The sequence below is a fragment of the Tachyglossus aculeatus genome, chromosome 16, assembly GCF_015852505.1.
Source record: "Tachyglossus aculeatus isolate mTacAcu1 chromosome 16, mTacAcu1.pri, whole genome shotgun sequence".
Lineage (NCBI taxonomy): Eukaryota > Metazoa > Chordata > Mammalia > Monotremata > Tachyglossidae > Tachyglossus > Tachyglossus aculeatus.
In genome coordinates this window covers 35,129,056-35,141,891 of record NC_052081.1, presented here as the reverse complement: position 1 = coordinate 35,141,891, position 12,836 = coordinate 35,129,056, and the positions used below count along the sequence as shown (strand labels likewise).

General features: G+C 43.5%; 1 protein-coding gene across 1 annotated transcript in view; it reads right to left on the bottom strand.

The window, feature by feature from the left end:
- Positions 1 to 12,836, bottom strand: part of CFAP43 (cilia and flagella associated protein 43) — a 75,860-nt gene that overhangs the window by 27,989 nt on the left and 35,035 nt on the right. Inside the window, exons 19-22 of the mRNA XM_038757537.1 lie at positions 10,753 to 10,857; positions 8,233 to 8,310; positions 2,407 to 2,532; positions 190 to 294 (exon numbers count right to left, since the gene is read on the bottom strand). Of these exons, the coding sequence (XP_038613465.1) occupies positions 190 to 294; positions 2,407 to 2,532; positions 8,233 to 8,310; positions 10,753 to 10,857 (414 nt within the window). The remainder of the gene's footprint in view (positions 1 to 189; positions 295 to 2,406; positions 2,533 to 8,232; positions 8,311 to 10,752; positions 10,858 to 12,836) is intronic.

Genomic DNA, 12,836 nt, shown 5'->3' with positions numbered 1-12,836 from the left:
ATGAAGAAGGAAGAGAGAGAGGTATTAAGAAGAGTAAGACTTTGGGGGGGCTTCTAAATACGAAAGCAATGGCGGGGGGTGGGGTGGTCCTTTGGTTTCCTTTCTAGGTGACACTCCAAGTTGGAAATATAATCCAACCAATATATACTGCACCGGGAGTAACTGAAAATGTATATAAGCGGTAGTTACCCTTAGTGCTCGACCCTTTACAAACATGGAGTCCCAGCATTCTTCTTTGATTACTTCACGCAAATAGCACTTAGCAAGGTTCTCCATCTCCGCCTCCTTCCTTATCTTCGAGTTTCATGAGAAAATGAGAGGAAAACAAAAATTCAGCTATTTAGTAGTTTCAGTCAACATTCTGTGTCACCTCAGTTCACCGGCCAGCTTGTTATTCATTAAAATACAACTCTGTTCCATTTTTTTCTAAATTACCAAGCGTCTCTAGCTATAGTATACGCTTTTGTTGCGGTGACCGGACATACCACATTACATGAGAGAGTCACACGGGGGAGATTTTGTCCTGTCAGACAAAAGAAGCAATGTGAGTCCCGACAGTCCTGCTTATTGCTGGGTTGGGAGGAGGGACTCCTTCAAGCCTTGGCGGCAGGGCGACGGGAAAAAGGAGTGGAGAAAGCTTTCTAGCCTCTTTTTCCTCTTCCCCTTTGGTTGTAGTCACTGCTGTTGTTGCCGTGGTCACAAACTTGAACTGTGGATGGACGGTGCAGCGTGTGGCAGGAAACACATCCTCTGACTGCCCTGCAAACGCCCACCAAGTCTGAAAGGCCAGTCTGGTGGTACTGTAAGCTCGACTGTAAGCGCAACCCTCTCGACTGTAAGCTCGTTGTGGACAGGAAATGTGGCTGTTACATTGTTTTGTTTAACTCTCCCAGGCGCTTAATACAATGCTCTGCACACAGTAAGCCCTCCGTAAATATGAGTGATGGATTAGTACAGTGCTAAGCGCTTAGTACAGTGCTAAGCGCTTAGTACAGTGCTCTGCACATAGTAAGCACTCAATAAATACGATTGATGATGATGATTACTGGGCAGCCACGATACTAGCCAGCTTTGGCCCCTAGCACCACCTTCCAGTTCTTTCTTTCCTCCTTTTCTGTCTCTTCTCCCATCTGTTTTTCCTTCTACCCTTCTCTCCTTCTCTCCCTTTTCTCTTTGATTCACTATAATTCCCCTTTCCCTTGCTTGTTGTCTCTCTCTTTTTTCTTTTTGGTTCCTCCCACTCTACCCACTGGAGGCCCCTATCCTGCCGTGGGCTCTGGGAAATCTGGTTCTTAATGACTTCATGGGAGATAGAGATATCATCTCTGTTCTTTAAGTTATATGCCTGGGATGAGATGATAAGTACAAAGTCATATTTTTTTGGAGTAATAATTTTTTTTTGAACATCCACAGAACGATCAAATGCTCTGACATAAACGTGATATGTTACAATATGCCTCTGGGGAAAGCTAAGACTTGTCTGGCATAATTCATTTGTTCATTCATTCAATCATATTTATTGAGCGCTTACTGTGTGCAGAGCACTGTACTGAACTCTTGGGAAATACAAATCGGCAACATATAGAGATGGTCCCTACCCAATAAAGGGCTCACAGTCTAGAAGGGGAAGACAGACAACAAAACAAAACAAGTAGACATATGTCAATACCATCAGAATAAATAGAATTATAGATATATACACATCACCAATAAAATAAATAGAGCAATAAATATGTACAAATATACACAAGTGCTGTGGGGAGGGGAAGGGGGTAGAGCAGAAGGAGGGAGGGGGTGATGGGGAGGGGAGGAGGAGGAGAGGAAAAGAGTGGGGGGCTCATTAAATGCTAAGGACGTATCTATTCTATTTATTTTATTTTATTAGTATGTTTGGTTTTGTCTCCCCCTTTTAGACTGTGAGCCCACTGTTGGGTAGGGACTGTCTCTATATGTTGCCAATTTGTACTTCCCAAGCGCTTAGTACAGTGCTCTGCACACAGTAAGCGCTCAATAAATACGATTGATGATGATGATGATGATAAGGACAACCAGGAGACTGGTGGAGACTGGATCTACAGTACCAAATCACCTAGATAATTAAGATCTAAAATTATTTGGTTTCTATCACCCAAGTAGTTCAGTTAATAAAAATACCACACCTTAAATACCTGAATAATTGAAGCTCAAACATATTTTGCGATTGACACCCGGATATTTTGCCAGATAATGCTTCTGAAGCTCCAACCTTACAATTTACATGTGGTCTTTATTACACAACCTTTCCTATACCGCCTGTTTATTTTCACATTTTAAAGGCAATGTTTACTTTGTTTCCTCTCCACCTTTTCCTTTCTTTTCACTTCTGTCATCCCAAGCCTCTGGTTGTTCAAATCAGGTTTCTCCTACCGTTTGTACTTCTTTCTCGCTCTGTGCATGAAGCCTTTTCCTTTCTTCAGTGTCCAGGCTAAACTCCTGCTGTTCCAATTTTGCAATATCAGATACCAATTCATTTTCCTGCATCATTTCCTGAATCTGAGTTAAAAGACATAAAATCGTGGGGAACAGAAAATTCAGCTTCAATGAGGTTTTTTTTCCTTAGTTTGTCATTAGGACTCAATACCAATTTCCCGTTTACCAGAACCTATTACGAGTTAAATCGTTGGTTTCATAACAAAGAAGCTTATCACAGACGCTTAACATTTTACCATCACACTGTACAACTTGAATAAATAGACGCATTTTAAAATGGGGCTCCAAAGATAGACTCATGGCTGCATTATGCTCTCCAGATGCTGCATTTTCTTTTCTGGGAAGATTTGTCCATTTTTTTTTTTTCCTTCTTCCTCTAAGGATCTATTTTATGTTATGTTAAGGATCTATTTTATTTTATTTCAAAGTATTTGAAATTTAGGTACTACGGAGAGAACAATTTGATAAAATGTTTTCTTTTGATAAGATTTCTTAAAGGCACTTTTCTCTCTCCTTAGGTCTGGTTATTTTACTTTTACTTGTACATATCTGTTCTATTTATTTTATTTTGTTAGTATGTTTGGTTTTGTTCTCCGTCTCCCCCTTTTAGACTGTGAGCCCACCGTTGGGTAGGGACTGTCTCTATATGTTGCCAACTTGTACTTCCCAAGCGCTTAGTAGAGTGCTCTGCACGCAGTAAGCGCTCAATAAATACGATTGATTGATTGATTGATTATTTGAGAAGCACAGTTTTTGTTTTGAGGAGGCTGAGGGGCCGGGTTGACTCAGACCAGGCTGAAGGGGCTCACGTCAATCAGTCAATTGTATCATCATCATCAATCGTATTTATTGAGCACTTACTACGTGCAGAGCACTGTACTAAGCGCTTGGGAAGTACAAATTGGCAACATATAGAGACGGTCCCTACCCAACAGTGGGCATATTTGAGCACTTACTAGTGCAGAGTACTGTACTACACTCTTGGGAGAGTACGATACAACAGAATTAGCAGACTTGTTCCCTGCCCATAACAAACTTACAGTCTAGAGGGGGAGACAGACATTCATGTGAATAAATAAGCAATTTAGAATATGTATGTAGACTATGTTATAATAATAATAATAATAATGATGGCATTTCTTAAGCGCTTACTATGTGCAGAGCACTGTTCTAAGCGCTGGGGGGGATGCAAGGTGATAAGGTTGTCCCACGTGGGGCTCACAGTCTTCATCCCCATTTTACAGATGAGGGAACTGAGGCTCAGAGAAGTGAAGTGACTTGCCCAAGGTCACACAGCAGACACGTGGCGGAGCTGGGATTCGAACCCATGACCTCTGACTCCAAAGCCCGTGCTCCTTCCACTGAGCCACGCTGCTTCTTATTTAAAGATATGTACGTAAGTCCTGTGGGGTTGCACGCAATGCAACTCTGCCTTCCTCAGTGGGAAGAGCCCGGGCTTTGGAGTCAGAGGTCATGGGTTCAAATCCCGACTCCGCCAATTGTCAGCTGTCTGACTTTGGCCAAGTCACAACTTCTCTGTGCCTCAGTTCCCTCATCTGTAAAATGGGGATGAAGACTGTGAGCCCCACGTGGGACAACCTGATCACCCTGTATCCCCCCAGGGCTTAGAACGGTGATCTGCACATAGTAAGCGCTTAACAAACACCATCATTACCATTATTATTATTCCTCACAGGACGCTGTTGGTGTCGACCCTGCCCCCCAACCACCTTAGCTCTTCTTTCATTCATTCAATCGTATTTATTCAGTCAATCAATCAATCGTATTTATTGAGCTTACTATGTGCAGAGCACTGTACTAAGCGCTTGGGAAGTACAAATTGGCAACACATAGAGACAGTCCCTACCCAACAGTGGGCTCACAGTCTAAAAGGGGGAGACAGAGAACAAAACCAAACATACTAACAAAATAAAAATAAATAGAATAGATATGTACAAGTAAAATAAATAGAGTAATAAATATGTACAAACATATATACATATATACAGGAGCTGTGGGGAAGGGAAGGGGGTAAGATGGGGGGGATGGAGAGGGGGACGAGGGGGAGAGGAAGGAAGGGGCTCAGTCTGGGAAGGCCTCTTGGAGGCAGAGCACTGTACTAAGCGCTTCTGAGGGAGGAGAGGGTGCTGTGGTGTGCGTGCCCCTCCTTCAACCCCCCCGCCCCCTGGGTCAGCATTTTGCATTCCTCTACCGAGTCAGGGTGAAGTCCGGTGCCCCTGTGATGAAGAGGGACTTGGTGCATCCCAGTAGTTCATACTGGAAAACTTTTTCCAGCTCTCCTTTTCCCACCAGAACCCTGCTGTGGGGAATTCCCGTTTACTTCCACCTCTAGACGTCGGAGGTGAGAAGCGCTGAGGCCTAGCAGAGACAGCGCCTGTCTGGGAGTCAGAAGGCCTGGGTTCTAACCGCGACTTCACTACTGGGCTGCTCTGTGACCTTGGATAAGTCACTTCACTTCTCTGTGTGTCAGTGTCCTCATCTGTAGAACAGTGCTCTGCACAGAGTAAGCGCTTAACAAATGCCAACATTATTATTATTATCTGTAAAAAAGAGGATTAAATACCCATTCTGCATCCTAATTAGACTCTGAGATCCCTGTGGGACAGAGACTGTGGGTGATCTATGTTGCATCTTCCCCAGTGCTTAGTGCAGGGCAGACACCCTCTAGACTGTACGCTTACCTTCTAGACTATAAGCTGGTTGTGGGCAGGGAATGTGCCTGTTAAATCAATCAATCGTATTTATTGAGCGCTTACTGTGTGCAAAGCACTGTACTAAGCGCTTGGGAAGTACAAGTTGGCAACATATAGAGACAGTCCCTACCCAACAGTGGGCTCACAGTCTAAAAGGGGGAGACAGAGAACAAAACCAAACATACTAACAAAATTAAAATAAATAGAATAGATATGTACAAGTAAAATAAATAAATAAATAAATAGAGTCATAAATACGTACAAACATATATACATATATACAAGTGTTAAATCAATCGATCGTATTTATTGAGCGCTTACTGTGTGCATAGCACTGTACTAAGCGCTTGGGAAGTTCAAGTTGGCAGCATATAGAGACAGTCCCTACCCAACAGTGGGCTCACAGTCTAAAAGGGGGAGACAGAGAACAAAACCAAACATACTAACAAAATAAAATAAATAGAATAGATATGTACAAGTAAAATAAATAAATAAATATATAGAGTAATAAATATGTACAAACATATATACATTTATACAAGTGTTAAATCAGTCAATCGTATTTATTGAGCACTTACTGTGTGCAGAGCACTGTACTAAGCGCTTGGGAAGTACAGATTGGCAACATATAGAGACAGTCCCTACCCAACAGTGGGCTCACAGTCTAAAAGAGGGAGACAGAGAACAAAACCAAACATACTAACAAAATAAAATAAATAGAATAGATATGTACAAGTAAAATGAATAAATAAATAAATAAAGAGAAAGAAAGAAAGAAAGAAAGAAAGAAAGAAAGAAAGAAAGAAAGAAAGAAAGAAAGAAAGAAAGAAAGAAAGAAAGAAAGAAAGAAAGGGAAAGGAAAGGAAAGGAAAGGAAAGGAAAGGAAGGAAGGAAGGAAGGAAGAAAGAAAGAAAGAAAGAAAGAAAGAAAGAAAGAAAGGAAGGAAGGAAGGAAGGAAGGAAGGAAGGAAGGAAGGAAGAAGGAAAGAAAGAAAGGAAGGAAGGAAGGAAGGAAGGAAGAAGGAAAGAAAGAAAGGAAGGAAGGAAGGAAGGAAGGAAGGAAGGAAGGAAAGGAAGGAAGGAAGGGAAGGAAGGGAAGGAAGGAAGGAAGAAAGAAAGAAAGAAAGAAAGAAAGAAAGAAAGAGAAAGAAAGAAAGAAAGAAAGAAAGAGAGAAAGAGAGAAAGAAAGAAAGGGAGAAAGAGTTAAAGTGTCGTACTGTACTCTCCCAAGTACTTAGTAGAGGCTCTGCACATAGGAAGTGCTCAATAAATACGAGTGACTGACATTCCCTGCCCACAGTGATCTTTCAGTCTAGAGGGGGAGATAGATAGTAATATAAATAAATAAATCAATTATGGCTATGTACGGAAGTGCTGTGAAGATGGGGCTGGTGAATAAAGGTAGCAAGTCAAGGCGACGTGGAAGGGAGTAGGAAAAGAGGAAATGAGGGCTTAGTCAGGGAAGGCCTCTCGGAGGAGATGTGCCTTCAATAAAGCATTGAAGGTGGGAGAGTAGTTGTCGTTTGGATATGAAAAGGGTGGACATTCCAGGCCTGAGGCAGGACGTGGGCAAGAGGTCAGCAGCTACGTAGGAAAGATTAAGGTACAGTGAGTAGGTTGGCACTAGAGGAGCAAATGTGTGCGGGCTGGGTTGTAGCAGGAGAGTAGCGAGGTGAGGTAGAAGGGGGCAAGGTGATTGAGTGCTTTAAAGCTGTTGATAAGGAGTTTCTGTTTGATGAGGAAGTGGATTTCATTCATTCATTCATTCAATCGTATTTATTGAGCGCTTACTGTGCCCAGAGCACTGGACTGAGCTCTTGGGAAGTACAAGTCGGCAACATATAGAGACGGTCCCTACCCAACAATGGGCTCCCAGTCTAGAAATAGTCCCCACTGAGTCTGAGTTTGTATGTGAGTGTGTGAAAGGCACTCGGGATTCTAGTCCGAAACCCTCACTGGGAGGCAGAAAGAGAAGCTGAGGAATTTTTAGACTGTGAGCCCACTGTTGGGTAGGGGGACTGTCTCTATATGTTGCCAACTTGTACTTCCCAAGCGCTTAGTACAGTGCTGTGCACACAGTAAGCGCTCAATAAATACTGATGGATGGATGGATGGATTGCTCTTGTGATCTTTAGGCAGAGTTAGGAACAACGATCATTTTTCCCCTCTTCAGAGGCTTCCAGATTTCCTTTGCTCTTAATATGTTAATATGTTTGGTTTTGTTCTCTGTCTCCCCCTTTTAGACTGTGAGCCCACTGTTGGGTAGGGACTGTCTCTATATGTTGCCAACTTGTACTTCCCAAGCGCTTAGTACAGTGCTCTGCACACAGTAAGCGCTCAATAAATACGATTGATTGATGGATGATGGATAGAAGGGGGAGACAGACAACAAAACAAAACATGTGGACAGGTGCCAAGTCATCAGAACAAATAGAATTAAAGCTAAAGGCACATCATTAACAAACACTGTTCTAAGCGCTTGGGGGATACAAGGTGATCAGGTTGTCCCACGTGGGGCTCACAACAGTAATCCCCATTTTACAGATGAGGTAACTGAGGCCCAGAGAAGTTAAGTGACTTGCCCCAAGTCACACAGCCGATTAGTGGCGAAGCCGGGATTAGAACCCATGACTGGGCTCTTTCCACTGAGCCACGCATCACTGGAGGTTTTTGAGGAGGGGGGAAACATGGGCTGAATGTTTTCATAGAAAAATGATCCGGGCAGCAGACTGATGTATGGACTGGAGTGGGGAGAGACTGGAGGCAGGGAGATCAGCAAGGAGGCTGATTCGGTAATTAAGGTGGGATAGGATAACTTTCTACAAAGAGGCTTGGCAGGAAAAAATACAGTTTCCTGTTGTAAACCCAATATAAGCCTTCTTTGGCTTTCTGGATGGGAAAATATCTTCCCTTTTAATAAATAAGAGCAAAACTGAACCATCAGGTAGAACAGAAGGCAAGGGACACACATTTGAAAACTGTAGAGCTAGAGCTAAGTTTCCAGGCATAATTTTTGATTAAAGAAATGTGAAAATGAAGTCACTACTTACCCTTTTAGAGAGTTGCTTAATTCCTTTTTTCAGCTCTTTCTTTTTTCCGGAAAACTTCTGGGTCTCTGTTTGGATGGCCTTGTAACAAATATATCATTTTCAGATAATCAGTGCAAATCTCCAGCATTTGTAAGATAGGAATATGATAAACTGCAGTTGAAAAATGTCTCCCCAATGGCCAATTTGATTCTAACCTGACCTAGTTAAATGGGTGTGAAATAAATTAAAGGTGCCACAAGAAAGTAGCAAATTGAGGAACCAGGCAAAATAAAACCATGACTCTTTGTTTAACAGATTTCACTGACTCTAAGAATTGACATTCTGGCTTTGACCTCACATAACAATAATAATAACAATAATTGTGGTATTTGTTTTGCACTTATTATGTGCGAGGCACTGTTTTACACACTGGGGTTGATATAAATTAATCAGGTTGGTCATAGTCCCTGCCCCTCATGGGCCTCACAGTCTTAATCCCCATTTTACAGGTGAGGGAACTGAGGCCCAGTGAAGTTAAGGAACTTGCCCAAGGTCACACAGCAGACAAGTGGCGGAGCTGGGATTAGAACCCAGGTCCTCTGACTCCCATTCATTTCATTCAATCATATTCACTGGGCGCTTACTGTGTGCAGAGCACTGTACTAAGCGCTCCCAGGCCGGTAGACTTTCCACTAGGCCATGCTACTTCCCTGAGGAAGCCTGGACTGAGGATGAGCTTCACTGATCACTGAGAGGGATAATAATAATAATTGGCATTTGTTAAGCGCTTAGTATGTGCAAAGCACTGTTCTAAGCACTGGATAGGTACAATGGGCCTCTTCCTCCTTGTTCTAATGGTGGACACTCAATTCTAATATTTCAGATCAATCAATCAATCGTATTTATTGAGCGCTTACTGTGTGCAGAGCACTGTACTAAGCGCTTACAAGTTGGCAACATATAGGGACAGTCCCTACCCAACAGTGGATTCACAGCCTAAAAGGGGGAGACAGAGAACAAAACCAAACATACTAACAAAATAAAATAAATAGAATAGATATGTACAAGTAAAATAAATAGAGTAATAAATATGTACAAACATATATACATATATACAGGTGCTGTGGGGAAGGGAAGGAGGTAAGAAGGAGGTAAGGAGGAGGTCAGAGACAGCTGTTGGCTTGATGAGGGTAGCAGAGGAGGATCGGGAGACAGTAAGGAAAGCAGAAAGGAAGAATAGGGGGGAATAGCAGGTAGGAAAAAATAAAAAAACACTGTAGATTGTAAGCCCATTAAGGGCCGGGAACGTGCCTACCAACTGTTGAACTGTACTCTCCCAAGAGCTGATTATAGTGTTCTGCTCAGTAAATTCCACTGATTGATAAAAAGTAGCAAAATAAAATTCAAAGAGGGAGGGAAGTTGACTGGTCAGTGCCCCTGTGATAGAGCTTCTTGGGTATCCATGTTGCTTAGGGATTAGGGGGAAAGTGCTGTCCCTTGGTTAAAAGGCCCTGGGCCCTCCAGTCTCCAGTCATCGTGCACCTTAGCAGTGTGGCCCAAAGTCAGTTGTGATTTTAGCGTTGCCCAGAGACAAGTCTGAGCTTGTGGCAGGAAGTGTGCCAGCAAGCAGCCGCCTCCTAGCCCGCTGATTGTCTCCTAACCCCCCTCGAACTGCCCTCCAAACAGATGCTAAGTACTCTGTGTGTGGATGAAGACCCTTCCCCTTCTAGCCTGTGAGCTCATTTGGGGCAGGAAGGTGTCTGTTGTTCTATCGTACTCTCCCAAGCTCTTAGTACAGTGCTTTGCACACAGTATGCGCTCAATAAATACGACTGAATGACTGAACGAGTGAACATCTCAGGGCGAGACACCAGCTTCAGAAGATTTAACCCCCCTATGTAAGGGAAGGATAAGGGTTGTCAAGGGAATGGCACTCCTTGACAGGAACAAGGGAAGGACAGCTTCATTATTCCGATGGTTCGTTATTTTCATTAGCTGCTCTATAGGCAATCAAATTTCATACTTCTGGGCACTGAGTGGACAGGAAATTTTGCTCTAGCCTTAAAATAAAAATGCAGGATCGTCAAAGCTCATCTGATTCATACAGACGAGTATGATTTTTAAAATTCCAAGATCGTTACCCCTAAAGCAGTCTCCTCCCAATCAGCTGTACTCATATTTAAATTGAGATGTCAGGGGAAGTTGCATTGCTTAATAGAGGACAGGACTCGGATTAAGGAGCCCTGGGTGTAATCCTGGCTCTGCCACTTTTCCTTGCTGTGTGACCCGGGGCCAGTCACTTCGCCTCTCCGTGCCTCAATTTCCCCTTCTGTAAAATGGGGATTAAATACCTATTTTTCCGACCGCTTAGACTGTGAGCCTCATGTGGGAAAGGGGCTGTGTCCAACCTGATTATCCTCTATCTATCCCAGTGTTTGGCAACACGTAGCAGAAGCTTAACAAATACTATAATTATTAAGTCAGTCTTCTGGCATATCCAGTATATCCTTGTTGAACATCTCTCCTTCTCCTAAATGTTACCTCATTTGTTTTCTTCTGAAGCCATGGAATTTCTACTTTTACATTCATCGAACTTGAAGGCTCCTCTACTGATATTAACTCCAAACTCTGTGACTTCATTGTTTCCTGAAATCAATGGAAGGAATCGGGGGGGTAAGATCCCAGGTTCTGAGTTTCTCCCATTTCACTCAAGCATCGTGAGCCCACTCCACCCCACAGTGCCCCCAGATCACGCTCCCCTCCCCATATCATGTGTGGATTTTCCAGAAGCACAGGGAGGTAATAGTGCACTTAGTATTATGCTCTGCACAGAGTAAGCACTCTATAAATACCACCGGTAGATTGATTGGTGGGACCCAAAGCCAGTCTGGAAGGCAATTCCTCTTCCTGGCCCAATTTGTGAGACGTAGAAGAGGACAGAGGGAGGAGAGGGAAAGAAGCCTCACACCTTCTCTCCACACAAACAGTCCTCAAGACTGTAAGCTCGTTGTGGGCAGGGAATGGGTCTGTTATTGTTATACTGTACTCTCCCAAGTGCTTAAGTACAGTGCTCTGCAATCAATAATTGCTCAACAAATACAAGAGGAGGAGGAATTGCCTTCCAGACTGGCTTTGGGTCCCACCAATCCATCTACCGGTAGTATTTATAGAGTGCTTACTCTGTGCAGAGCATAATACTAAGTGTTCTGTGCAGAGCATAATATAGAGAAGCAGAATATAGAGAACAGAACGTAGAGAAGCAGCATGGCTCAGGGGAAAGAGCCCGGGCTTTGAAGTCAGAGGTCATGGGTTCGAATCCCGGCTCCGCCACATGTCTGCTGTGTGACCGTGGGCAAGTCACTTCACTTCTCTGAGCCTCAGTTCCCCTCATCTGTAAAATGGGGATTAAGACTGTGAGCCCCACGTGGGACAACTTGATCACCCCAGCGCTTAGAACAGTGCTCTGCACATAGTAAGCGCTGAACAAATGCCATTATTATTATTATTAATTATCATTATAATACTAAGTGCACTATTACAAATGCAATTGACTGACTGATGAACCTTCTAACTACACTGGCTGCTATTTCTGCTGCCTCAGCTGCCGCTACTGACTTCTTCCTGGCCCAATTTGCGAGATATAGAAGAGGACAGAGGGAGGAGAGGGAAAGCAGCCTCACACCTCTCCACACAAACAGTCCTCAAGACCGTAAGCTCGTTGTGGGCAGGGAATGGGCCTGTTCTTGTTGTATTGTACTCTCCCAAGTGCTTCGTACAGTGCTCTGCAATCAATAATTGCTCAACAAATACAATTGACTGACGAACCTTCTAACTACGCTGGCTGCCATTTCCGCTGCCTCAGCTGCCGCTACTGAAAAGTGTCCTGTAGTGGCCATTGTCACAGGGACCTGGTGTGGAAACCAACCTTCAGGGTGTGGGCAAACTGTGTGTAACCAAGGACACCACTCTGACTTCACTCCCGCCTGCATTTGGGCTAGAGTGGAGATGTCTGCTGGGGGACGGGAGACTACCAGAAGCAGAGATGGGGCCTGGGCAGAGGAAGGCTCACTCAGATCCTTTTTCTACAACCCTCCTCCACTGTGTCCAGGTCAGCAGTCTCCCTGCTCCCCAAGATGTTTTGATTTTTCTTTTCATTTTTTATGGATTTATTCATTGCTTACTATGTGCCGGGCACCTTACTAAGCGCTGGGGTAGATGATGATGATGATAATGATGGTATTTGTTAAGCGCTTACTATGTGCAAAGCACTGTTCTAAGTGCTGGGGAGGTTACAAGGCTCCCCCTCGTCCCCCTCTCCATCCCCCCATCTTACCTCCTTCCCTTCCCCACAGCACCTGTATATATGTATATATGGTTGTACATATTTATTACTCTATTTATTTATTTCACTTGTACATTTCTATCCTATTTATTTTATTTTGTTGGTATGTTTGGTTCTGTTCTCTGTGTCCCCCTTTTAGACTGTGAGCCCACTTTTGGGTAGGGACTGTCTCTGTGTGTTGCCAATTTGTACTTCCCAAGCGCTTAGTACAGTGCTCTGCACATAGTAAGAGCTCAATAAATACGATTGATTGATTGATTGATTGATCAGGTTGTCCCACGGG